This window comes from Pipistrellus hanaki (assembly GCF_964339955.1).
Source record: "Pipistrellus hanaki genome assembly, chromosome: 5".
Classification (NCBI taxonomy): Eukaryota; Metazoa; Chordata; class Mammalia; order Chiroptera; family Vespertilionidae; genus Pipistrellus; species Pipistrellus hanaki.
In genome coordinates, this window is record NC_140507.1 from 1,472,490 (window position 1) to 1,498,649 (window position 26,160).

The 26,160-nt window shown below is 62.6% G+C and overlaps 1 protein-coding gene across 1 annotated transcript in view; it reads left to right on the plus strand.

Annotated features, from left to right (window-relative positions):
- Positions 1-26,160, plus strand: part of SDK1 (sidekick cell adhesion molecule 1) — a gene marked incomplete at its 3' end in the record, with an annotated part of 423,357 nt that overhangs the window by 310,428 nt on the left and 86,769 nt on the right. Inside the window, 1 exon segment of the mRNA XM_084883883.1 lies at positions 3,106-3,239. Within this exon segment, the coding sequence (XP_084740009.1) occupies positions 3,106-3,239 (134 nt within the window).

Here is a 26,160-nt window from a genome sequence, read left to right on the forward strand (position 1 = left end):
TGTCAGGAAGCTCTCGCTTCTGGTAACAGAAACCCGGCCTTGAGCAAGTTCGCCCGGAACGAAGGACGCTGGCACGTGGCACAGGAAGTCAGGGGCGGGAAGAGGAGCGGGGTGGCCCATGGCGCCGTCAGGGGTCAAGGTCAAGGACCCAGGCGCTGCCTGTTCTCACTGTGCTGCCGCTGACATCAGCTTCCTTGTCCGTGGGGGGGCGGGGAAGGGAAGGGAGCCGGGTCCCCGGGGAGCGGAGGGCCTGCCCTTCCGTCAGGGGTGCCGCCCAGAAGAGGAGGTCCCCGGGCACCGCCAGGGGCACAGGCTGCAGGGGCTTCTGCCGGGGGGAGGGACCACCATGATTGGCCGGGACGCGGGCCGGTCCGCACTGCACTGCGGCTGGGAAACGGGAGGCACGGAGCAGGCGGTGGGCAGAGTGCCAGCCTCGGGAGCCCCGTTCTCACTGAGCTCTGAGCGGACGGAGGGCGCGGCCGGGATCACCACCGGCTTCCTCACCGCGGGCTCTCTGCTTGGCTCTCGTTCTGTCTGACTCAAATCCTGTCCCTCCTCCCGCCTCTGTTGGCACTGCCTCCCCTCGGGGCTCCCGTGGAGGGCTCCCAGCAGCCCCTGGGACAGCCCCTCTCCCGGCTGGCGCCCAGCAGAGCGAGAAGCCCTGTCCCCCACGCCTGGCCTTCCCTGGGGCCCCAGCCCGCTCCCCGGTGTCTGAGCAGGGGCAGGGACCCCCGTCCTCTGAGGGTCAGGTGGGACTGGTGCTGGCACCGGGGAGGTGGCCGGCCAGCGCGGGTCTGCGGGGAGAGGCTCGGGGCGCTGCCTTTCCCGCGTCCCTGCGGGGACGGCGCGGCCACAGCGGCCAGAATCTGAGGTGAAGCCGCCGTGGGCAGACATCTTCGTTGTCATTGAAAGTCGGGTTTTTAACAGGAGAGGGGGTCAGGGAGACAGGTACCTCTCCTGGGGGTGGATCCTTACTAATCTAACTAGAGGCCCGAGGCACTAAAATCCGTACAGTAGGCCTTCCTTCCCCGGATTCCAGCACCGGCTCTCGCTGGCACCGGGAGCCGGAGCGGGCTGCTCCCCTCCGCCCGGCTCCATCGGGAAGGACTCCGGAAGACATCGGTCTAATTAGCATGTTGCCCTTTTATTGTTACAGATGTCCTCGAAGTCCGGCATTTTTGTTGTATGTTTATGGCAGGAGATAAGTTTTCCTCATGAGTTCTTACTTAAACTGGTACAGAAACGAAAAACTAAAAGAAAAGAGCTTAAAGATGTAAACGATAATAAGTGAAAATTTTAGTATTATTATTCTTAATGCACTTTTTTATTTTTCAGTTCCCTTGAAGCAATGCCATGTAATATTCAGAGTGATGAGCATTTTTGGAGAATCATTCTGAGAAGTAATAGGCATACTTGAAATCACGCTGGCACAAATCAGATGTTAAAGCAAAAAGTTACCGTTTTTAAATTGTACTATTAAATGGGTAACTTCATGTGTAATAAATATTCGCTTTTAACGTGAGGTGCCAGGGTAACCTATACTAATGCGAAATGGAATAATTTTTATGGTTCTCTAAAGGAATCTATAAAGGAGTCATAAATATTACCGTAAAACTTTAAAAAGTGTTTTTATGGGACTAAAAATTGAAAACTTCCTAATAGGGAAATTTTCTTAAATGAGAAATGAGGTAAGTTGATCATAGAGACCTCAAATGGTAATATATCCAGCAGAAAGCCTGAACAAGCAATAACTCCGTAAGATAATTTTATACGATGAACAAAAACCAAGGACTTTTTTTTAACAAGCATTCCAAAAGGAAAAGAGGGTTTCACTAAAATTCCTCCTGAGAGGGGTGTATGTATTTATAATACATTTTTATTGATTTCAGAGAGGAAGGGAGAGAGAGAAAAACATCAATGATGAGAGAGAATCATTAATGGGCTGCCTCCTGCACACCCCCTACCAGGGATCGAGCCCACACCCGGGCCTGTGCCCTGACCGGGAATCGCCTGTGACCTCCTAGTTCATAGGTTGATGCTCAGCCACTGAGCCACGCCGGCCGGGCTTTCTCTTGGTGTAAATAGGTAACCTGGTGAGCGTCTGTGTGTGGTGCGGGGGGCAGAGCACTGTGCACATGTGAGAGGACCTAGTCCCCCCTCCGGTATTGCTCCCTTGCTGTGCTGCCTTGGACAAACAACTTAACCTCTCTGAGCCTCGGTGTTCTCATTTCTGATGAGAGGGTGAGCGGGTCACAGGTGTCTCCGATCCTTTCACGGTTGGATGTAGAAGGTTCTGGGATGAGACAGGAGGCTTGCCCTCTAGGATGGGGGTGCAGGGGAAGGGCACGGGTCCTGGAGTTGTGGTTCTGGGAGAGCCGTGCCCACTGCAGCTTTCCCTCCCCTCCGTCTGGCAGGGTGCCCAGAGGCCCAGGAGGCTGCCTGCAGGTGGACAATCACCGTCTGCTCCTGTGCAGGGTCCGGGCCTGGGGGTCAGACCCCACGTGAAGGCTTTGGTCAAACAGCCCCCAAGGGAGAAAGGCCAGCTTTTCTGGCATTCTTCTGGCTTGGTGTGTTTGTTTGTTTTTTAATGTATTTTTTATTGATTTCAGAGAGGAGGGAGAGGGGGAGAAAGAGAAACATCAATGATGAGAGAGAATCACTGAGCGGCTGCCTCCTGCACACCCAGTACTGGAGATCAAGCCCACCACCTGGGCACGTGCCCTGACTGGGAGTGGAACCGTGACCGCCTGGTTCAGAGGTCGATGCTCAACCAGGAGCCGCGCCAGCCGGGCCGGCTGTTCTGCTGTGAGCTCCAGGGAGCCTCTGCGTCCTCACACAGCCTGGACACGTACGTCCCAGACAGTGTCTTCCTCCCAGCTGGGCCGGGACAGAGGTGGGCTGAGTGCCGGGGGCTCGGACCCCGCAGGAGCGGCCAGCTGGGCCCAGAGGCCTCGCCCGTGTCCCTAACGTCGGGCTGCGGTGGGTGTCTGCCTTCCCGGGCCTATGACCTTCAAGCCCCTCGGGACGTCCCGTACAGGGCCTCCTGGGGCGCGTGTCTTACGGGTAAGCATTGCTCAGGGCCTGACGCTGTCCCTTCTCTGGCAGAGCCATCACGCTGGAGAATCAGCTGGTGATCCTGGCGGCGACCGCCGGCGACGCGGGGGCGTACTACGTGCAGGCCGTCAACGAGAGGAGCGGCGAGAACAGGACCAGCCCGCCCGTCCACCTGAGCGTGGCCCGTGAGTGCACCCGGGGCCTTCCGGAACGGGAGCAGCGAGCAGCTGCTGTCGGGGGGCGCTCCTTCTGCTGGGTCTCCTGCCAGGGCCGGGGGCGGGGGCGACTGACACTGACCGAGGCCCTGGCTGCTGTCCCTGGCGTGAGGGACAGGAGCTGAGCACGGACCTCGTCTTTCTAAACGCAAGGCCTTGTGTGTGTGAAGGAGGAGGACATACCTGGGCTTTTGTTCGCTGTCATGGGGACTGTCTCAGCACACAGCTCCTCTGGCTCAGAGGAGCAAAGTGGGTGAATCGTATCGGAGACCGGATTGGGCACAGGTTATGTTCCTCCCGTTTAATAGTAAAACCCTTGAGAAAATATTTACACGAATATAATCATGATCAAATTAGCAGTATTTCTTAAGCACCATTAGCTGATCGTTTGTTGTACCTGATTTAACTGAATCAGGTGGAGAATGCTCGCAAATCGCAGTTGCGTGTTCCGCCTCCGTGAGCACGTGTTCGTGTGAGGAAGCGGAGTTCAAAAGCGTGGCCTCCGAAAGGCTCCAGAGCCCTGCTACAGAGGGCGTGGGAGGGCAGTGACCCCCAGCGAGCCCCGGAACCAGGAGGCAGGAGCGGGGGGCACAGCACTGCAGCACAGGCTGCTCAGGGGGGCATCGGGGATGACGCTGTGCAGGAGGAGCAGTCAGGAAGGGGCCGTGGCAAACTGCACACTATGGCGTCACGGCGTCCGGAGGGATGGAACGGGCCGGTCCGCCCTCCGGGCCTCGTCGTTCTCACGAGCACCGCGGAGGGCCGGCTCTCTCACGAGCACCGCGGAGGGCCGGCTCCCTGGACGGGGCTTCCGCACGTGGGACAGGGCCGGTGTGTGCTGCCTGTGGTCCTTGAGGGGCACGAGGCTTGCAGGAGAGTTGGCTGAGGGGCGTTGGTGGCAGGCCCTGGGGCAGCGCCTGGGAACTACCTGAGCGCCTCCCGTGTCCGCATTCCTGGCAGGGCTCCCGGTGGCCGGCCGCCGCCGTCGGGCGGACAGATACCTCGGAAGGACCGAGTCCGAGCTCCAGGCGTGGACGGAGCTCTGCCCTGGGCTGAGCGGAGGCCCCGGGCCAGGCCGTGCCGTCCACTGCGACCGGAAGGACCCTCCCTAGGAGCAACGGGGGTGATTTATCAAGGCTTTTCCCATATCGATCAGAAAGGGTGAAATTGCATTATCACGTAGATTGTAATTACTTTAATGATTTTCAGGTTTGACCATTATCCCGTTCAGCAGATTGGATCCAGCACTAAGTGGGAATATGCAGAGCAGGGCAGCCATAGATCAGACAGGTGGAGCTGTGAGTCCGAACCAGGGCGTTGGCTCGGCGTGTGGGACGCACAGACACTCTGTGACGGTGCGAACACCATCGAGTCCGGAGGCAGCCGGCGCCCAGGCCTCCCTACCGAGGCGGCGGCTCTGCGAGGCCGGCGGGCAGGTTGCCATGCTAACGCGGCGCCCTGCGGGAGATAATTGGAATATGCAAATTCTTTCAATAATTTCAGTTTCTGCTCCAACCAAGAAGTATAGTGGAAGCAGCTCATAAATATTATAATTAACTCCCTTGCATTTCATCCCCCTGTATATTTTTATCTTTTCACTGGCACCAGGTGGAATGTGTAGAAAGAGACAGGTGAGGAGGTTGCGAACTTATTTCACATCTCAGGAGAAAGCCCTGCCTTTCGGTCCCTTCCGCGGCCTCTGCCTTTTTACCGGCGGGGAACCTGTGAGGAGTGAGGGGCTGAGCAAACAGCCTCATTTTCAGTTTTAGGAGACCCTGCTGTGGGCATCCTGGATCCAGCAGTTGTGCGTTTCTCGCTGAAAGTTCTGTTTTGAAAACCTCTGAAGTCCAGAAGTCCTCATAAGTTCGCAGAAAACCCCAAACATGACTTGCTCCCTTCCGAGAGGCAGGGCTCTGCCAGCGCGGCTGCAGGCGGCCCTGGCCGCCAGGGTCCCGGTCCGGAGACACGGAGGGCCCTTCTCCGCCGCTGCTCCCGCTGGTTCCCTTTGGTGCTGAATCCAGCACTAGGTGCGGGGGGTGCAGACTCAGACACCCTGGCTTCCGGGCTGGGCGACAGGAAGAGCCACCAAACAAGATGGATGACTACTTAAAACCCGCCGGCCAGCGTTTCTGAGGAACCACAGATCTCACAGGCAGTTCTCGGTTAACGAAGATAAATCCCCTCGGCGTGAGGAGCTGGCAGCAGGGAGCCGGGCGGTGGTGACCTGGTCGGGCGGAAAGTCCTGGGAATGAAATCCCGGGGGTTTGTCTATAATTAACTTCCCGCTGCCTGGCGAGGCCCCCTCTCATTTCCTGTCACCGTCCCTGCAGGGCCGGGCGCGTGGCAGTGCAGTGGCCCCCACGCCCCGCGAGGTACCGGGCGCCTCGTGAGTGACGGGCTGTCCCTGGCCACGGCGGAATCCTGCACGTGGCCCCGCACCTGCGGCCTGGAGCCTTCAACCCTCACCGCTCAGCTGCTGAGCGTCCTGGCTGCCCTGGAGGCTGGTGGGAAGGAAACAAACGATGAAGAGGATTTAGATAAAAATAAAGGAAGTGTTCATTTATTTATGTATTTTTGCTGATTTCACGGAGAAAGGAAGAGGGGGACAGAGATAAGATCACCGATGAGAGAGAACCGTGGATCGGCTGCCTCCTGCACGCTCCCCACTGGGGATGGAGCTCCCAGCACGGGCCTGTGCCCAGACTGGGAATCGAACCGTGACCTGCTGGTTCATGGGTCGATGCTTAACCACCGAAGCTTGCCAGGCAAGTTTCCAAACACGTGACGGTGAGGCGTGAGATGCTGACTTTTCAAACCCGCCAGCCGGCATTCCTGAAGAATCTGAAGAGATTCCAGCCAATCGCCCTTTAGAGCCGCCTGCCGCTCTGTGGGCGTGGCCCAGGCCGCATTGCTGAGCACCCGCTCTGTGCCTGGAGATGAGGCTGGGGGTCGGCGCAGGGAGCAGGCGCCTTGGGGACACGCCCTTCCCCGCCCCCCGAGTGTCTCGGCCTGTTGGCTTTGGAGTGTCCTGTGCCTGTGCCGGGAGCCGCCGCCGGTGTTGGGGGCACACGAGGGGACTGTGGGACTGTCGCATGAATTTCTCATGCTGGCCCCCCGCTCAGATGCTCCGGAAGGAGGACCCTGCCACCCGGGCGGGGCTGAGGGGGCCACCATCTTTGAGGGCAAGGCAGTCAATTAGCATATGCCCTCCTTATTGGCTGTGGGTGCCACGATCTTTGCAAAGATGTGAGGGTCAATTATCATATTCCCTCTTTATTATCATATAGACCCAACCCAGAATTTTTTTAACCTTTAGAGTTTTAGGATCACAGGAATTTGAAAAAAAAAAATGAAATATCTGTCCTTTCTTGTAGAGAGAAGTAGTAACAGTGATGAAAAACTTTCAAGGATAATGTATGTTGCAGTAAATAAAATTCTGCAGGAGGAAAAGGAATAAAGGGAAATATCCAGGAATTACAAAGGAGATTTTTATTGGAATGACAGTGGGTAGCAAATGGTACCCAAGTCCCTTTGGATGCATTTAAAAGAGCGATCTAAAGTTTTATTTAAAATACACTAGAAATTAAAAGCAAGTGCTGAAATGCAGGCTTAAAATATATGAGGGGTGTTTAGTGTTCAGAATTGTTTTATGGGCGACAAGAGACAAAAATACATAAAGCCCGTGTGCGTAGAGGGCGGCGAGGGGTGCGCGGAGTGGGGGATGCCCTAGGACAGGGAGGCGGGGAGGGAGGAGAGCAGGCCGCCCAGGGCAGACCGCCGATTGGAAGAGGCCGGGCCAGCGTATGGGACGAGCCTTAGGAGCAGTGACAGGAGATAAAGGGGATGTGGGACGCTGTTTTCTACCGGGCGCCATGGAAACCACCCGCCACGGCCGGTCCGAGGCCCCGGTGGCCGTCACGCTAGAAGCGGCCAGGTCAGAGCGCGGTCCCTGCTCCGGAGATGCGTCATGGGGAGCCCGCCAGGGCGGCTTCGGGCACCGGGGAGGGAAGCGGCTCTCGGGCTCCGGTGCCTGGCTCTCAGTGACTGTCTCCCAGTGGGGCTCAGGGACCAGCATCACCCGGACCGACCAGACTCTCTGGGCGCGGGGCCCAGGAACGGCTGCGGCACGTCGGGGTAGGGGGCTCCACAGAGACTCCCGGGGGCTCGGGGCCTCCGGACACGCCGGGAGGGTGACCACTGCCCGGTGAGCCGGAGGAGCCTCGCCCAGCCTCCTGCCCCGGCCGGCACCCCTTCCGCGCGGCCCTCGTGTCTGTGCCCGCCGGGTCTGCGGGCCTGGCGGGCAGCGCCTCACCTCCCCCGGCCGCAGGCCGTTCCCGGGCGTCCAGAGGCTGTCCGTGTGGGGGAGGTCGGGTCAGGAGTGGCTGTCCAGTGGACCCGGTGTGCCCTCCCCAGCGGCTCCGTCCTGGGCCCAGCAGCCCGGTGGTGCCCGAGGCCCTGGCAGAGGAGACCACCGGGGTCAGTGCCGCCTGTGGAGGCTGGGCCTGCAGTAGGCCGTGCCCTCTGCCGCGGGGAGTGGCGTCATTGAGGACACATCCTGCTCTCCCGGGTGTCAGGGCCCGTGTCGGCCCTGAGCTCCGAGCGCCCAGGCCCCAGCCCCCCACCAGCCAGGGCTGGTGACCGACCAACCACGAGGGCGCGGGTGGTGATGGCACGAGGAGGCCCGGCCAGACGGAGACACAGGAGTGAGTTACAGGAAAGGAGGCAGCCCCCGTGCCCCTCCTCTGCTCGCACCCCTCCTCCCTCAGGGCACAGCCTCGGGGTGGGGGCCGGGGCGGCCACGGACAGGAGTGGCGCCTGCAGCCCGCCCCCGCTCTGCAGCAGAGCCTGCCCCGCGCTCCTGCTCCCCTCGCTCCGGCCACGTGGACGCCCCGCTCTGACGGCCTCCAGGATCGAGATGGGACGTGATTTATTAACTTTGTCTCCGGCTGGCTTTTAAAAAGCTCTCATTGTGGAGAAAATGCCGAAATCCCGTCACCTGCGCTCTGGGCGGGCGCTTTCTCCTCCGAATTAACTGAAGTCAGTCTGCTTCCGGCCGCAACACCCCTCATTAGCTTTAACTCACCGTTCGGCGTCTGGTGTTTATGCCGGTGCTTTTGATGAAAATTAATTAGTTTCTCTTCGCGCTGAGACGGCGTTATCGCGGGCACGCAGATGTGGCTGCACAGAGGCTCCTCCTGGGCAGGCGCCTCCGAGAGCCCCGCCCCTCACGAGGCCGGGCGGGCCCTGGGCCTCAGTTTCCCTCTGTGGCAGGCGGGGCATGAACCAGGTCTGTGAGCCCAACAAAACCAGCCGGCTTTCGGAGAATAGAGACAGGAAGGCCGTGCACCGGGGTCACATACACAGTGTGCTGGTTTAACACTCCTCAGCCCCCGGGCCCGGTACGGACACAATCAAATGCTGACGCACAGGCCGAGGGGCAGGGGGCCGCCCACAGGGATGGGGAGCGGGAAAGGCGAGTGGCCCCAGGTGCACCCAGGCTCATTCCTGAGCCCCAGGGCACCCTGGGGTCTGCCAGCCTGGGGGGTCTGGGGTCTGCCAGCCTGAGGGCCTGGGGTCTGCCAGCCTGGGGGGATTCCTGGGGTCTGCCAGCCTGGGGGGGGGGACCCTGAGTCTGCCAGCCTGGCCCCCAGAACGCTTGAGCTGGGAGCACACCTTTGTTGCTCCTCCCCGGGTGCACTTTGACCCCCGTAGCAGCAGAGAAGTCACTGGACTAAAGAGCACCACGGCTTAGGTTACAGGTTCCGCCGAGGAGACTCAGAGGGAGCACTGTACCGTGGTTAGAGCCCGAGGCGGAGGGACAGGCTGCCCGGCCGCCCGCAGGAGGGACACGCTGTCTGCCGGGTTAGAGGCAGTCAGGCCCCGATGTGCTGATACACGAGAGGCGCTTCCAGGAAGTGTGCGCTCTGTATGGGGACCCCATCCTGGCAGAGCCGCCTCCGCTGGTCAGTCTGAGACTTCCTGTCCCGGACAGCCGGGGGCGGGACCCCGGACACACGCAGAGCGGTATCCCGGAGGGGTTTTTCCCTCAGTTTCCACCAGTCACCCTGACATACCTTCCTGCAGCATCCATGCATGCAGCCATCCATACACGTGCACGCATGTGTACACACACGTCCACACACATGCACACTTATACATGGCGTTTGAGATGTGTTATTTCCAGTAAACATAAGCTCTGTTAAAACAAATAACTCTATATTGTTGCATGACGGACTTTGAGGACACGGTCGGTCAGCATACCCTAAGTATGTTACATGTTCCGTAAATGACTGTTAAACATGTGAACGTTTCCTTGGAAACGCATCCCTGCGTGAGCCGGGCGGGGCTGTTTGCATCTGGTCGGGATGGAGGAGCTCCGGCCGTCTCTCCGCCTGGTGCTGGGGCTCGAGCTCGCCGGCCGGCCCCCAGGATGCGGCCCGGGAGGCTGCCCTCACTTCCGGAGGAGGGCGGTGGGGGAAGGGACGTGGGGGTCCCTGGAGGTCAGGGGCGTCTTAGGTCAGGTGACCAGTCCCGCTTTTGGTCACCTTAGTCTTAGGCCAGGAGGGAGCATGGAGGGTGAGGATCCGGAAACGGGTTCCCTTCGGGCCGCCTGGCTTGGAGCGTCGCTGGGCCGGCCCCCTGGGCCAGGCCGCCATGTCCGCTGCAGGGCCCCCGCCACCCACCCCGACGGTCAGCGATGGCTGCGTTCCTCTCCGAGGCTGACGCTGCTTCCTGGAGCTCGACTCCTTCCCACCGGCCAGGCCTCTCAGGCTGTTTCTCCTGCCGCTTCCCGCAGCCTTTCCCGGATGCACCCTCCCCCGGCTCCCTGTGAACAAACCCTGCAGCCTGGGCCGCCCTCGCTCCCCAGCTCCCGCCTGCACATCTCCAGGGGCTCCGATGCCCAGCTCTGAGCTCCTCGACGGCCCCTCCCGCTGACCTTGACTCGCAGGTCAGGCACGCGGCCCAGCGCAGAGCTGGGAGCGGAATTGATCGTCTCGGAGGCCAAGAAATTAAACCTCCTGGGTATCGGTAGGAAAATTGGCTGATTAGCCCATGAAAGACCATTCTGAGGAAATTTATTTAAACATTTGATGTGCCATCCATTGATTAAAAGGGTAATTTGGACTTCAGAGGATCCCGCACGAGGAGATTACGGGTTTGGAAGGTCTTCTGAACCTGATCCTGACGAGTGAATTTCAATTTGGAGCGGGATGCGGACGGCCCTCTGATGGATGCTTCTGACAGCGGGGCGTCCGGTAATGGATGGGACGGCGGGGCTGGCAGCCATTACCTAAATTACACCCCGCGGGCCGCGGGTCATTTGTTTCTCTCCTTGTACCGATCTCGTAACTTTCAGAAATCATGAAGGATCTTTCCCCCGCGCCGTCCCAGGCCACAGGGCGAGGCCCCGACACGGCCGTTCTGAGGGGCGCTCGATGCCCGGAGATGCCCTTGCCCGGGGCGGGCAGAGGCCGTGGGGCTCCTGATGTTGTCTGGCGGGTGGGAATCAGAGGGCAGGTCCCACTCCGCTGGCTGCCCACAGAAGCCAGGGGGCAGGCGGCCCGCAGGGGGAGCAGCCGCCTTCGAGTCTGGCCGCTTCCCCTCGGGCCCCGGGCCCCTCCCTCCCGCCTCCGGAGCCCGTCCCCCGCCAGATCCATGGGAGGCCAGTGTGTGCCGGCGCCGGAGTGCGGAGGGATGCTCCCTGTAGTCACTGCTGTCTGATTTCAGCTTTAGTAAGTGCAGTGACACATACTGTCCGAATCAATCAGTGATGCTCTTGTTTTATTAAAAATAAGACATTTTTAGCCGAAACCGGTTTGGCTCAGTGGTAGAGCGTCGGTCTGCGGACTGAAAGGTCCCGGGTTCGATTCCTGTCAGGGGCATGTACGTTGGTTGCGGGCACATCCCGGTAGGGGGTGTGCAAGAGGCAGCTGGTCAATGTTTCTCTCTCATCGACGTTTCTAGCTCTCTATCTCTCCCTTCCTCTCTGTAAAAAATCAATAAAATATATATTTAATAAATAAATAAATAAATAAATAAATAAATAAACAAATATAAGACATCTTTGCCCGGCCGGTGTGGGTCAGTGGTTGAGCATCAACCTAGGAACCAGGAGGTCACGGTTCGATTCCTGGTCAGGGCATGTGGCGGGGTTATCGGCCAGATCCCCAGGAGGGGGCGTGCAGGAGGCAGCCATCAGTGATCCTCTCTCATCACTGATGTTTCTATCTCTCTCTCTCCCTCCTCCTTCCTCTCTGAGATTAGGGGGGGGGGGGGGAAGAAAAAAAAAACATTTTAAGAAGAAAAAGAAATATAAGGCTTTTTATAAAATTTCTAAGAATTCAGTGCTTTGATCAAAAATGATGAACCAACTGAGAACCCCCATGTGGGCATTATCAGTAACTCAGAATTATACAGTACATGCTGGAAACTCCGCTTGTTAGAGCGAAATTACCATTTATTAAAATGCGTTCAGAGCGGCTCAGGGCAGGCGGCCGCACTGTCTACCAGGAGTGATGCGCTTCGGGAGACAAAGCCTCTCCGGAGATCGAGGCCGTCCTCCTTATTAATGGAATAACTCGGCGATATTACCATTTTAATGAAGGAATTATTCTATTTCATATTTATTAGGAAACCGATATTTAATTTCTGCTTCATGTTCCTAACGTTATAAGCGCTTAACACGTTTTAAATCTCAATTAGAGCGAAGGTGCACTCACGTCTCCGTAGAGCCGGCAGCGCAGTCCGTCTCTGTGTCCCTGTCACCAGCGCTCCCTTTAGGGGAGCCGCGTTTTAAAATACCGACCCCACGGGAATCGTGGTTTAGATAAGTAACGACTGGGACGTGAGACCTTGCGCTCATACAGGTGTTGTGAGGGTTCGTGCTTTTTAAAATATATGTTATTGGTGTCAGAGAGGAAGAGAGAGGAACATCAGTGATGAGAGAGAACCATGGATGGGCTGCCTCCTGCACGCCCCTTACTGGGGATCGAGCCCGAAAGCCGGGCACGTGCCCTGATCGGGAATCAAACCCTCACCTGGTTCATAGGTGACGCTCAGCCACTGAGCCACACCGGCCGGACAAGGATGTGCCTTTCAAAAAGCCCCATCCCGGGGTGAGCTCGCGGCCGGCGGGCACGTGGTGCGTGGGTTACGGGGGTCGGGCCCTCACCGTCCGCCAGGCCTGCTCCCTCCCAGGCAGCCGCTGTGAGCGAGAACGGCCTCCGGAGAGGGGCTGGGCGTTGAAGCGAAAGGCTGAACAGCTCCCGCCGCCCCTGGAGGGAGGGAAAGGAGACCCCAGTGTGCGGTGAAGGAGCAGATCCAGAAACCAATGGGCCTGGCATGGTTTGCAGTAAGAGGAAAGGCACACGCTCCGTGTGCCCAGCCACCCCGTGTGCCCGGCCGCCCAGTGTGTCCATGCGCTCCGTGTGCCCGGCCGCCCAGTGTGCCCGGCCGCCCAGTGTGCCCGGCACGTGGCCCTGTGCCGAGGACCAGCGTCTTCCCACCGGCTTGCCGGCCGTGTCTGGTTTATGGACACCTCCCCTCACCGTCCCTCCGCTGTCTGCATCACAGCGTCTCCCAGGCGCGCTGGCGGGGGGATCACAGGCTTCGGGGTCGGAGCTGTGGCTTCGCTCCCAGGAGCTTCAGCGGAGCCCCTGCTGCGTGGCCCCGAGAAGAAGCGGGTCCCTCATTGAGCACAAACAGGCGAGCGGGAGAGACTCCTCAGCCCAGAGGGGGCGCCTGCCCCCTGAGCTCCTTCCAAACCACCGGGCCCCGGCGGCCACTCCCTTCTGAGCAGCCTCTGCGGCTGCTGGTCACGGAGATCCGTTCGGAAGACACCCCGGATCAATTAAAGCTTCAATCAGCGCCAGCGAACTCCTCGGGCCGGGGACTGATTCGCCGCCTCCATCAGGGCGAACCGCGGCTGGAAAACAACAGTTACGGGAGGCCGCTATCCGCCCTGACTGCTGAGTGAGGAGTGTTCGCCTGTCCCCGTGCGGCTGTCTCTGGGGAGCACGGTCCCTGGGCTGGCACCGGGCCCGCCCCGGCCACGGGCGCCCTGCGAAGGCCGAGGGAGGGGCTGCCCGGCGTCCGGCCTGACGCGCAGCTCCAGCCGAGGCTCCTGGCTCTCCTTCCGAGGCAGCAGTTTGAGGGCGAGTCCCAGCTCCCCGCTGAAGGCCACGGAGGGGGGGGGGGGGGGGGGTCCTGCACACGTCTCTTCACCCGCAGCCCCTGCGCTCTGACGGTGTTCCAGAAACAGCGCCCTGTGGGCCGGCTCGGGGCCTGGCTGCAGGGAGAGCACCGGGGTGGGGAGCACGGAGGAGGGGTGTGGGGAGCTCGGAGAGGGGTGGCCCCACAGCGCGCGGCTCGGGCCCAGCGTCCTGGCATGGCCGTGGGTCCCGGAGGGGGCTCGGGAGAGGGACGCGGCCTGGCCTCCTCCCCGCGGACGGGCTAGCCCCTGGGCGCAGACCGGCGGCGGGGTGGGCGGTCCCTCTCCGGGGCTGAGGCCAGTGGGGACACGTGTGGGGACGTGTGTCCTGCCGTGTTCCGACAGGCCGGCCTCGGCCAGCCCGGGAGGCGCGCCTCCAGCCGGTGAGGGATGGCCTCCGGGCGGAAGGCACACTCCCCGGCACGGTAAGGAGCTGGAATGTGACTGTCCGCTGTCGGGGTGTCTAACAGCGCAGCTCCTTTTTGATTAGAACGTTTTTTACACCGCGGCGTGGACGCGGGCTGTTTCCCAGCCCTGAGAGCGGCGTCGGCGGCTTTCCTGGAGAGAACAGCGCCCGGCTTGCTCTCCCGGGGACTCCTTCCCTTCGGGGGCTCCTGGCGGCCCGGCCCCCGAGACCGGAGAGCCCACGGGCCACACAGACCGTCCGAGGCGTCCTCTGGGCGGAGTATTCATTTGTTTGGGGGGTTGAATGTTTACAGGACGTGAGTCCGCAGTCTGTTGCCATGATGACGGATTGCCCAAAATTGATGAGTCCGCCTTCCAAATGGAAAGGAAATGTAATCAAGTGGCCTGCCATCACCCAGCGGCACCGCGATCGTTTACCGCGTATTAATGAGCAATAAGCAAACCTGCCACCGATCATCCATTCAGACCTGTGCCGCTCAGTCGATTCCGGCGGCTGGCGGATCCGAGCGCGGTTTCCGGGGGCAGCGCGGTGACGCCCGCACCCCGCCCCGCCTTCAGGAGCTCCGCCATCGGTCAGGGTGAATGTCTCTGATCAGCATGGCCCGGGGCCCCTCCTCCCCACACACCCCCCTCAGAGCCCTCACCCCAGGCCGTTTGGCCTCCAGCCGGCTCCCTCCCCGCCTGCGCCTCCGCCCTCACTGCCACATCCCTCCCGCTGCTCTCCGAGCTCCCGGAGAAACGGGCTCTCTCTGCTGGAGACACAGTGCGGGATAGCCGGGTTCGGGGGCCTTGCACACAGTAGGGCCTCAGCAGAGGGGCTGCCGTTACCACGCTTAGCAGCCTGACTCCAAGCACGTGGTCGGGGCCTCCGGGAGCTCGCGCGGCCGGCCGGGTTGATCAGAGCGTGTAATGGAGACGTTCCTTTTCCAGCTGTAAATCCTCAGGTGATTTCCGTTGTTGATAGAAGCACGAAGTAAGGGCGTTTGGGGAAAAGAATGACAAAGGCACGGGAAGTCCCCGCAGTCCTGTCACACGGAGTTAGGCCATCGGCTTTCAGAGCGGCCCCTGCACACCTCGCTCGGGGAAGCGCCAGTGTGTGCACGCGTGGCCTCACACGGGCCATGACCCCGTGAGCCTCCTCGTCGCCTGGCTGCTCCCCACAGGCGTGGCCGTGCCGGTGAATAGCCGTCAGAGGAGGCCACTCTGTGATTCCCAATCAAACAAATCTGGGTGCTGCCCACCGTGGACACTTGGGTCTCTTCCAGGGAGCGGCTGAGCCGTGTCTCTTTCCGGGCGTACGTCCTGGTTTTCTCAGAGCAGTCCGGGCGGTGGGCTGCTGGCAGAGGAGCCCACGCCTCAGACAGTGAGACCCACCCCCTCCCGCTGGGGAGGCAGGCAGTCACTCCCCAGCGAGGCCCTCTCCAGCCCAGAGCTCACACCCAGGCGTTTCAGAGCAAATAAAGGCCTTCTGTGCTCTCTGATGGCCGAGCACTTTCTCCCCAAAATCACACAGCACCTTTTTTTTTTTTTAATTTCAGAGGAAGGAGAGGGGGAGAGAAGCGGAGACCTCGGTGAAGAGAGAGAACCATCGATCGGCTGCCTCCTGCGTGCCCACCCCGGGGACTGAGCCCACAGCCCGGGCGGGTGCCCTGACTGGGAACCAACCTCAACCCTGAGCCTGCCAGCCAGGAAAATGGTATCTTCTTTAAATCTCTTCTTCGTAAAGGTAAAAGCTATTATTTTAAAAATGAAAGCTTTAAACAGCACACTAAGTCCTTTTGTCATGGCAACTGTTCCGCTGTGTAGCCGAGTCACAGCTGGGCCTACAAGGCGGAGTGGCAGTGAGGACTGAGGCGCAGGCAGGGAGGGAGCCGGCCGGCACCTGCGGTCCCTCCCCCACCCACCCTCCCCCTCCACCCCCTCCACCCCTTCCCTCACCCCTCCTCCCCCTCCCCCACCCTCCACCCCTTCCCCTACCCCTACACCCCCTCCTCCACCCTCCACCCCTTCCCCTACCCCTACACCCCCTCCTCCACCTCTCTCCTCCTCTCCCCACCCCTCCTCCCCCTCCCCCACCCTCCACCCCTTCCCCTACCTCTACACCCGCTCCTCCACCTCTCTCCTCCTCTCCCCACCCCTCCTCCTCCTCCCCCTCCCCACCCTCCCTCCCCCTCCCCCCTGCCTCCGGCATGGAAACAGTCGCCACTGCTATCCCCAGGGGAATTCCTCCCTCACATCAGGGCTCCGCTGTGTCCTTGAACTTCTTTAATGACAGTGCCACACACACAGGCACATATAGAAACCTCAGGGGAGTGAATGACCACAAAGTAACACACTGTGTCATGGCCACCCAGGTCAGGACCAAAACACCTCTGAGACAGTTTCTAATACAGATGATCAGAGAGAGAGAGAGGGAGAGGGGGGGGGTCACTGTGGCCACCCCGGGCCTGCCGCTCCTACGCGGCCAGTACTGCCCCTGGAGACGGTCCTCATCGCTCTGCGCCCCGGCCCCTCGGGCAGGCTCTCCTCAGTTCTCTGGTGTCCGCGCTCCGGAAACTCCGACCATCTTGCTCTGACCGTGAAACCGAACCGGGAACTGCAAGGGCGAAGGCTGTGGTCGGGAGGCCCCTGTGATCGCAGCCGCAGGCCGGCCGCCCGGGGCCGCTCACAGGACTCGCTGTGCCTGGAAGGCGGTGGCGCCGGGCAGGACACGAAGTCCCGGTGCCGAGCCAAAGCCCCCGCCGGCGCCGTGCCCTCCGCCAGGGCCCGGGCCTCGGGTCCGGCGGAGAGAAGCCGTGGCCGTGCCCGCCGCTGCGGCGCAGGACGGCGGGCTGGGACCTCACCGTCCCGCGGGCGCTGTCGCCACCCGACCTTCCTTCCTGTGGCCACGGCGCCCTCTCCCCTCCTCCTGCCGTGGGAGGGACGGCCGGTGAGGGTGATTAAAGCCGTGTGCGCGCCGGTAACCTCTGCCCGCCGCCCCGGCAATGCCGCCGCCGCCGGTCCGTCCTGGCAGCCGGCGTATGCCGCACGCCGCCCCCTTCCTGCGGCCTCTCAATCACCCAGATAAAGAGCCGGAGAGCAGCTCGGCTGAATTAATCCTCTCGATGGCTTTATAATTCCCCTTCGATCCCCGCTCCCGCCGCAATCAAGAGGAGGAATGCACCCGGCCCGGCTGCCCGGCAGGTCAGCCCGCGGCCCTGGAGGGAGGGCTCACTGTGTGTGTGTGGGGGGGGGGGGTCACTGTGTTTATGTGGGGGGGGTCACTGTGTGTGGGGGGGTCACTGTGTGTGTGTGGGGGTCACTGTGTGTGGGGGGGGAGGGGTCACTGTGTGTGGGGGGTCACTGTGTGGAGGGGGGTCACTGTGTGTGTGGGGGGGTCACTGTGTGGGGGAGGGTCACTGTGTGTGGGGGGGGAGGGGTCACTGTGTGTGGGGGGGGTCACTGTGTGGAGGGGGGTCACTGTGTGTGGGGGGGGGGTCACTGTGTGGGGGGGTCACTGTGTGGAGGGGGGTCACTGTGGGGGGGTCACTGTGTGGGGGGGTCACTGTGTGGAGGGGGGTCACTGTGGGGGGGATCACTGTGTGGGGGGGTCACTGTGTGGGGGGGTCACTGTGTGTGGGGGGGTCACTGTGTGTGTGGAGGGAGGGGGTCACTGTGTGGGGGGGTGTCACTGTGTGGGGGGGGTCACTGTGTGTGTGGAGGGAGAGGGTCACTGTGTGGGGGGGTCACTGTGTGTGTGGGGGTCACTGTGTGTGCGGGGGAGGGGGAGGTGATGCCTGATGAGGTGAGCTCGCTGCACTCGGGGCAAGAACAGCAGGAGCTAGGACTGCAGGGCGGGCGGGCCTCCGTTTCCGGCAAAATAAAAAAGGATTTTAAATATGAATTCTCTAAGAAATAAATGCCCCGCAGCGGGGGCTGCTGGCCAGCTCCACGGAGAGCCGCGGGCGGGGAGCTGCGGACGGGGAGCCGAGGAGGGCGCGGCGGGGGGCAGGTCCCGGTGCAGGAGGCCGAGCAGCAGCGGACACAGGCCCCACGCTCGCTCCCGCCCCGCCCGGAGGGCTGCCCCCTCACACCCGAGCGCAGCTGCGCACAGACGGGGGACCACGTTCCAAACAAGGCACAGGCTGACCTTGGGAATGGAGAGAAGGTCAGGCCGGTGTGCCCCAATGGCCCCGCCCTCTGGGAGGCGCCTTCTCTCAGGCTGTGGCCTTCCCCCTTTCTAACCTGACCCAGCCTCGGACCCTGCCCTGGACTCTGAGCGTGGACTCCAGGAGCGCCCGCTTTGGGTTCCGCGGGTCTGGCATTCAGGATCCCGCCCGCCGGGAGCCACACGGGCGGCGCCGTCCATCGCAGGAAGCGCTGGCACCGGCCGGTTTGTAATGAGAGCATCTCGGGCGAGGGTCACGGCTTTTAAGGACGTGGGCCCACTGGGGTCACTGTTTGCAGAGGAACCGTGTTTCTTATGGAGCGGCCGTGGCCGTGGCCGTGGCCGTGGCCGTGGCCGTGGCCGTGGCCGTGGCCGTGGCCGTGGCGGGCTCTGTGGGAAGCACGTCGCTAGCCGCTCGTGGGAGCAGTTAGGATGCGCCACCTGCGTCCGGGATCCTGGGAGGTAGACCTGGTCCTGCTCCCCAGGAGCCGGCAGCACCGCGCTCAGCCGGACCGCTCCGGCGCTGGCCCTCCCCTGTTCCCACACGGCAGCTCAGTGCGGCTGCGGGCCACGGGGATCCTAGGGAAATGGGGGCGTAGGAGCCACATGGAGCCACTGCGTGACGTGTGGAGCCAGACTCCTTCCCTGGGGTCTGCAGTGCCCGCCCGCCGGGGGCCGCGTCCCCACGGGGAAAGCAGACCCCGGGTGGCCAGTGGGCAGGGCCCCGCGTTTCTGTTTTCTGCGCGGAGGCTGCTCCTGGGATGCCTTTGGGGAGATGTTTCTCAGTGTGAGGCCTGCACAGCCTCTGCGGGTGGCTCTGTGCTCAGCCTGAGGGGTGCGCGGAGGTCGGCCCCTGGCAGAGCCTGATGAAGGTACGTCTGAAAGAGCCGGGTCTGGTCACACTGAGCCTGTCTTCCATCTTCTCCGCATTAATCCGGGGGAGGAGGGTGTATACATGCTCACGTGTGTGCATATATGTACCTGTGTGTGTGTGTGTGTGTGTGTGTGTGTGTCTTTGTTACTGAGATGCCTCATTGCAAAAATGAGCTTCAGGCCTCTCCCCAAGGGTAACCGGCGAGCGGGCGCCGGGCTCGGGCCGGCTGTGAGGGCCGCAGTCCTGCAGGCCCTTCCCGCCCGGAGAAGTGGGCTCTGCCGGGGCCGGAGCCAGGGGCCTGAGGTCTCCCCTGCGGCCCCGCCCAGGTCCCGCTGTTGCTCGCCGCCCCCGGTCCCGCCGCCCTCCTCTGGGCTACCCAGGCTCAGGCCTTCCCCCGGCGTCTCCTCCGCTCGTCTCGCTGCTGCGCCGCCTCCAGCCTCCTCCCTGTGCGCAGGCTCCACGTGGTCTCGGGCACAGACACGATCCGTCACCCTTACAAGCCACCCAGCTGTTCCCCGGCAGCTCGGTCCTCCCTCCGCAGGGCGCCTCGCCGCGCTGAGGGACCTGCAGCTCCCGCCCGCCCAAACGCCCTCACCTAGGGCGCCCCCCTGTGTCCGGGCGGAAAAGGTGTCGGTGGGTTTGAACTGAACCCGCTGGGCATCTTCCCTGTGTGGTGTGTTTGCTGAGGTCACCGTGCCAGGCAGCGGCCTTGGGCACGGCCTGCCCTGACTCCTCACAGCCCCGGGCATGGCCTTGGGCATGGCCTGCCCTGACTCCTCACAGCCCCGGGCACGGCCTGCCGCATCCTCACAGCTCCAGGCACGGCCTGCCCCATCCTCACAGCCCCGGGCACGGCCTGCCGCATCCTCACAGCTCCAGGCACGGCCTGCCCCATCCTCACAGCCCCGGGCATGGCCTTGGGCACGGGCCTGCCCTGACTCCTCACAGCCCCGGGCACGGCCTGCCCCATCCTCACAGCCCCGGGCATGGCCTTGGGCACGGGCCTGCCCTGGCTCCTCACAGCCCCGGGCACGGCCTGCCGCATCCTCACAGCCCCGGGCATGGCCTTGGGCACGGGCCTGCCCTGACTCCTCACAGCCCCGGGCACGGCCTGCCCCATCCTCACAGCCCCGGGCACGGCCTGCCCCATCCTCACAGCCCCGGGCAGCTCCACACCCTGCAGTCCTCAGACTCGGCGCCTTCCTGACCTTCTCGTTGTCTTTCCCATCCTCCCAACAGGCCGCCGTGAGCACCTGTGAGTGCCAGCCCTGGGTGCTGGGGACGCGGCCTCGCCTGGCTGTGACTGCCTGGCACCTGCTGTCATCGCTGTCAGCTCACGGACGATGCTTAATTGTTTGGTTAATCCGGCCGCCTCACTCCCGCCATTGCACACTGCCAGCCTCCATTAGCACAGAGGCACTGAGCTCCCCCCTCCTCCCAGCGCTCACAGCCGTCAGGAGTGACAGGTGCCAGGTCTCCCAGCGCCCCCTGGAGGCCAGGCCTGGACTGTGTGGCCTGCACGCGTTTCGTTTTGAGTCCTCCAACCTCCGCCCGTGTCCTGTGAAACAAGGACGTCAGTGCGGTGGCTTCTGTAGGAGGCTGAAGGTCAGGCGCAACATGTGACCCGGGAAGGGGGGCAGCCGGTCAGAGGGTTATAGCCAGGCCAGTGCCGTGTGGCCGGTGCCGTGGGGACCCAGGGGCCTGTGCAGTGCACGCAGGGACCCCGGGGAGAGGGTAGCAGGGTGACTCGGGTCCCGTGGCTGTGGCCAGGTGGCCAGGTGCCGTGGCAGGTCACGGATCCACTAGACCCCTGGGCTTTTCTCCAGGCGTCCCCCAAATGACGGTGCCGCTTCTCACTCCACAGGGCCCGCCCGGCCCGCCCCACGGCCCCGTCAGTGACCAGTGCCGGGCATGGCCCCGGGGGAGAGAGAATGAAGTCACATGGTGCCCCCTTCCCGGCGCCCCCCTCTCCCAGAGGCTGGGAGACTCTGCCTCGGGCTGCGGTGTCAGAGGCTCATTAACTCAATTCCTCAGAAACGCTCCGAGCAAGGTTGTTGCTGCTAATCAGACATGTCTGCTGGTTATTTAGCAAACAGAGGAGCCGCTGTCACTCCCGCGGCGGCCGGCCCGCGAGCAGACGCTCCGTCTCAGGCGGCGTGGGGGTGACCGGGAGGGAGCAGCAGCCGGTGACCGTCAGTGCCGTCCCCATCGCCGCTCGGAGCCGTCCCTGCAGTGTGCCGGTTTATTTTAATGACCTTCCCCCCCCTCCACCCCCTGCAACGGCGGCGAGGCCTGCAGGCCCCCCATCCCGCACGTTCCCCGACACCGTCTGACCGTCTCACGGGCGAACGTGGCCGCTGTGGGTTCTTGCCCCCTCACCACTCAGGACCCGCGGCTTTCTGGGCGGGGAGGGGGAGGGCAGCAGCCCGGAATGGTGGGCGTCTGGCTCTCTCCCCCCGCTCTGGACCGCCTGAGCCCGCTGCCTGAGGAGGAGGCCCCGGTGGAGGGAGTCACTCCTGCCAGCCGCCCCGGGCTGCCCCCCCGTGGCCACCGGGGGCACCTGTGGCGACAGTCCCTCGTTCCGCGTGAGAACGACTCATCTGATCCGGGGCTGCTTTTTTTAAAATATATTTTTATTGATTTCAGAGAGGAAGGGAGGGGGAGAGAGAGAGAAACATCAGTGAGGAGAGAGAAGCATTGACCGGCTGCCTCCTGCACACCCCCTACTGGGGCTCGAGCCCACAACCCCGGCATGTGCCCTTGACTGGAATCGAACCCGGGACCTTTCAGTCCACAGGCCAACGCTCTGTCCACCGAGCCAAACCGGCGAGGGCCGGGGCTGTTTTTAGAGCCTTGCCCATCTGGCTCTGGCCTCGGGGACAAATTGGCAAAGGCTTCTGGGATTTATGGGGGCTTTTGAGGACCCAAGAGAAAGCGTACAGCTGAAGTCCTGAGGAAGAAATCATTAAGAAATTGTTAAAAAATAATAATAATAACAATATGAAGTGATATGAAAAAACAGCAAAGTTTCAAAACGTAATAGAGACCTGAAATGCATAAACACGTCACAATATATTTACATTCTGTACATGAATGTAAGAACCCAAAGAAATGCAAAAAGGTCCCTGTAAATAACCCATTCTTGGTTTGCTCCCTTGAAATCAGACTGCCCCCTGTCCGCTCGGGGCGCAGCTGCGCTTCTGGGCGCGGTTCCTGCGTCGTCAGCGCTTCCGGTGGCTGATGGCCCTGCTCCCCGCGGCCTCCAGCAGCCGCGTCCATCCCTCACCGGAGCCTGGGAGCCTCTGCTCGGCCTCCCAGCCCGGCCGGAGGGCGGAGGAGTCTGCCATCAGGGCTGCTCCGGTGCAGGGCGGCCCCAGGGCAGGCAGGACCCACACCGTCCGCAAAGCTTCCGCTGGGCAGACACACTGCCCGCACCTCTGGGGCGTGAAGACAGGGCGGGGTGCAGGCCGGCAATGCTGAGAGGGAGCACCGTCTCCCCCAGAGCGGCCCCCTGACAGCGCGTTAATTCACCAGGCGACTGCCTGGAGGTCTCCACCGCCCTCTGACACGGTCCCGTGTCTCCACTGCCATTTAAAGCAGGACTGATCCGCTCAGCACTGTGTCCCAACATCAGACCAACAAAGGCTTTTTAATTTACCTCTTAGTCACCCGTAAAAATGAACAGTTAATCCTGCTCAAGGCACGACACAAGACCCGGCCATCTCGGCTGAGACGCTTTTGGAAGAGACGAAGGCCTTGGTGCCGCAGAGAGCCGCATCCGGAGCCTTCGCCGGGGCCCTGGCTCCTGGGGCGGCAGGCTCCTCGGGAATGCCCTCCCACCGCGGGGACGGCGCGGGAGCCGGAGCGCGGGGTCACGCAGTGAGGACACGGCCTGGAGCGTGCCCTGCCGTCCTTCCCGGCCACCCGGCCGCCGGCCTCTCTGAGACACACCCACGGGGAGGGGGAGAGGCAGTCCCGCAGCAGCGGCTCCGGGCCGCCGGCACACCCGCGGCCGGAGCGTCCCGTCCTTCCCGGAGCTCAGCCTCCGCCCAGGGAGTGGGACCGGCTCTGGAGAATCCGCATCATAAATAACCCCGAGGCGTTAATGGACTCCGGCAGCATTAAAGTCAGGGCGCTCAAGGACGTGATTTACTGATCGCCGCGACTTAAATCAGAGCCGTTGGAAACGTGCACGTGCGCGTGGCTCCTGCCAAAAGCCAGCTCCCCCACCCCCGCCCCACCCGGCCTCCTGGGCCTGGACTGCTCCCTGCCCCGAAGCCGGGGACTGGGAGGCCGTGCGTGCCACGGCTGCCCGCCACCTGGCCCGCCTGCCAGCCTGGTGCCCGCCACGGCACCTGAGCCTCGGAGAGCCGCCCGGAGCACGGACCCGCACCTCGGCCAGGCCTCGGGCCCCGGGGGCGGGCGGCTCACTGAGCAGGGGCTGGGGACCGGCAGGCGGTGACTGCCGCACCCACTGATTGCCTCGTCTGTTCCTCTGAGCCCCCCCGCTCTTCCTTGGCGTACGGCCAGAGTTTTGGTGATGGGGGGACCGGCACAGAGTACCCCACACGGTGGGGCAATCGTTGTCGCCCCCGCAGACAGAGAGGAGGAAGGCAGGCAGGCCTGACACCCAGCCAGGCAGCTGCGTGGTCACCACAGAGGGACCCTGTGCTCCCTGACCGGAGCCCCATGAGGCTGAGCCCGCCCTTCTGTGTGTGGCTTATGCCGATTGGTGCTTCCGCCCCGTGGCCAGCACTGGAGGCGGGCCCAGGACACTCCCAGCGGGCGTGGCCGTGTCCCGGGCTGGCCCTGAGGGCTCAGGGGAGACTCCTGAGCAGACCTCCAGGAGGGGGAGCGGCCGGGATGACAGAGTTCAAGGTGACCACCCCTCTGCACACTCTTGAGGCTGTAACGCCTCCTGAGCTCTGGGTGGGCGCGGCCCGGATTCCTGACACCTGGGGTTTCCGTTCTCAGTCTTGACAGTTCTTTCCGATGCGCACAGCACCCTCTCCGCGGGCCCAGGGCCGGCTGCGCTCCGGCTCCGGGTTCCATGGAGCTTTGTCCCGGCCGGAGGGAATTCCGTGCTGGTGGAGGACTCACTGCAGGGTTCCAGTCCCTCACATGGCTGAGGGCTGTTTCGCGGCCCCAGGCGTCTGGCACCGGCTCTGCGCGCTCAGAGGGAGCGGGTCACTGTCCGGGGCCGGGGGAGGGGGGGGGGTCCATAAACACCCATCAGGGCGGGTTGATGACGACATCACTCAGTCGTCAGTCCTTGTGCCGATTCGAACTACTCAGAGCGACGTCTGTATGAGCCAGGTCCCCCCTCGCCGGGCGCCATGCGGTGCTCTCACCCGGCACCGTTCTCCGCAGCCTGGCCCCCAGCCTCAGGTTCCGGCTCCTGCGGAGGCCAGTGAGGGGCTGGCCACCATGCCCCGCGTGGGGGCCCGGACGCCCGGGCCTCGGTGGCTCGTGGGGCTGCACTGCCTGCTCGTCCCCTTTCCCGGCCCCCCTCCGCCCTCCAGCCGTGTGGTTCTCACACAGACCACAGCGGCTCACGTCCACAGCGCGGGCTGGAGGGCGCCCTGGGCCTCGGCTCTGTCCGCACACCGGCCTCCTCTCTGCCTTTGGCCCACGAGCTTGGCCCTCCGGGGCCGCCCGGAGCTCAGAGGCGCTGGGATCTGCCTGCCCCTCTCTCCCCCGCTGGGGACTCCTGGAGGCAGTGAGTGGGCACAGCGTCTCCTCGCCCCCAGGGTCGCCCTGTGCTGCCCACGTCCAGGTCTGAGTCACCGCCGCACATGCTCCGTCTGGTCCTCTGGCTGCCTGAGGGGAACAGATCTGACTCCTCACTCGTTCATGGCTGGAAGCAGAGTTCTTGCCAACTGCTGTTTAGATAAAAGTCTGATTGCATTAAACACACAAAAGGGCAGGCCTGCGTGCCTCGCCTGAGTGCCACCCTGCACGGTGTGCTGTGTCGGTTTGCTAAGCCTTTACCCGGCAGGTCAGTGCCACGAGTGACAGAATTACCTTCACAGCACTTCCAACCGGCCAGCGGCCCTCACTGCCCACGCCCTCCCTCCGGGGCCCCTCCGGGCGAGGCCGCCTTCAGAGGCCATTTCCTGCCTCTTCTTTCTCCACTTTTATCTGAGCGTTTCCCTGCGGAGAGGTGAGGGGATAACTGCGTGTCTCGTCTTCACCCAGGTCCACCGATGGCTACCATGTGGCCACTTCTGCGTCCTCTCTGTCTCTCCCTCTGTGTGTGTGTGTGTGTCTCTCCCTCTCTCTCTCTCTCTCTCTCTCTCTCTCTCTGTCTCTGTTTCTCTCTCTCTCTCTCTCTCTCTCCCCCCCCCCCCCCCCACACACACACACACACACACTCGGTCGCAGGCTGGAGCCTCTGTCCGCTGTGGACCAGAGCGCCTCCGGAGGATCCTCACGGGAAAGGCCCCGGATCGGCGCTCCTTCCAGTGGAGCCGCCGGGGCCCGCGTCGCCGTGCGGGCTGCACAGCCTCCTCCCGCCCCGTCCCCCCCGACGCGAGGCCCGCCTGTGCTCGCCTCCGCTGATGCTGTGAAAAGCCCGGCCGGCCGGCTGAGAATGTGCGACGCCCGGCTTTCTGAGGGCCCTCCTCAGGGGGCAGGGAAAGCTCTCGCCCCTCAGAGCGGCTGAGGCTGTCCTCTCATTTGGGTGATTCTGCTGAAGTGGTGTCTGTCTGTCTAACGGCAGCCACAGGTGTCTAAACGTAAAGTGTGTTCTGCTCGGTAATTCGTTACCATCTGCGTGGCGGTACCTGGATCTGAGTCATGTTCTGTTTCCCAGACCCCTGCCTCGCCCCACATCAAACCCGACTCTCACACACCGCAGCCTGGGGGTGAGGGACAATCTGACACACACCGCAGCCTGGGGGTGAGGACAGTCGGATGTGTGGGGGTCTGGGGGTGGGGACAGTCGGATGTGTGGGGGTCTGGGGGGAGGGACAGTCGGATGTGAGGGGTCTGGGGGTGAGGACAGTCGGATGTGTGGGGGTCTGGGAGTGAGGACAGTCGGATGTGTGGGGGTCTGGGGGTGGGGACAGTCGGATGTGTGGGGGTCTGGGGGTGAGGACAGTCGGATGTGTGGGGGTCTGGGGGTGGGGACAGTCGGATGTGTGGGGGTCTGGGGGTGAGGACAGTCGGATGTGTGGGGGTCTGGGGGTGAGGACAGTCGGATGTGTGGGGGTCTGGGGGTGAGGACAGTCGG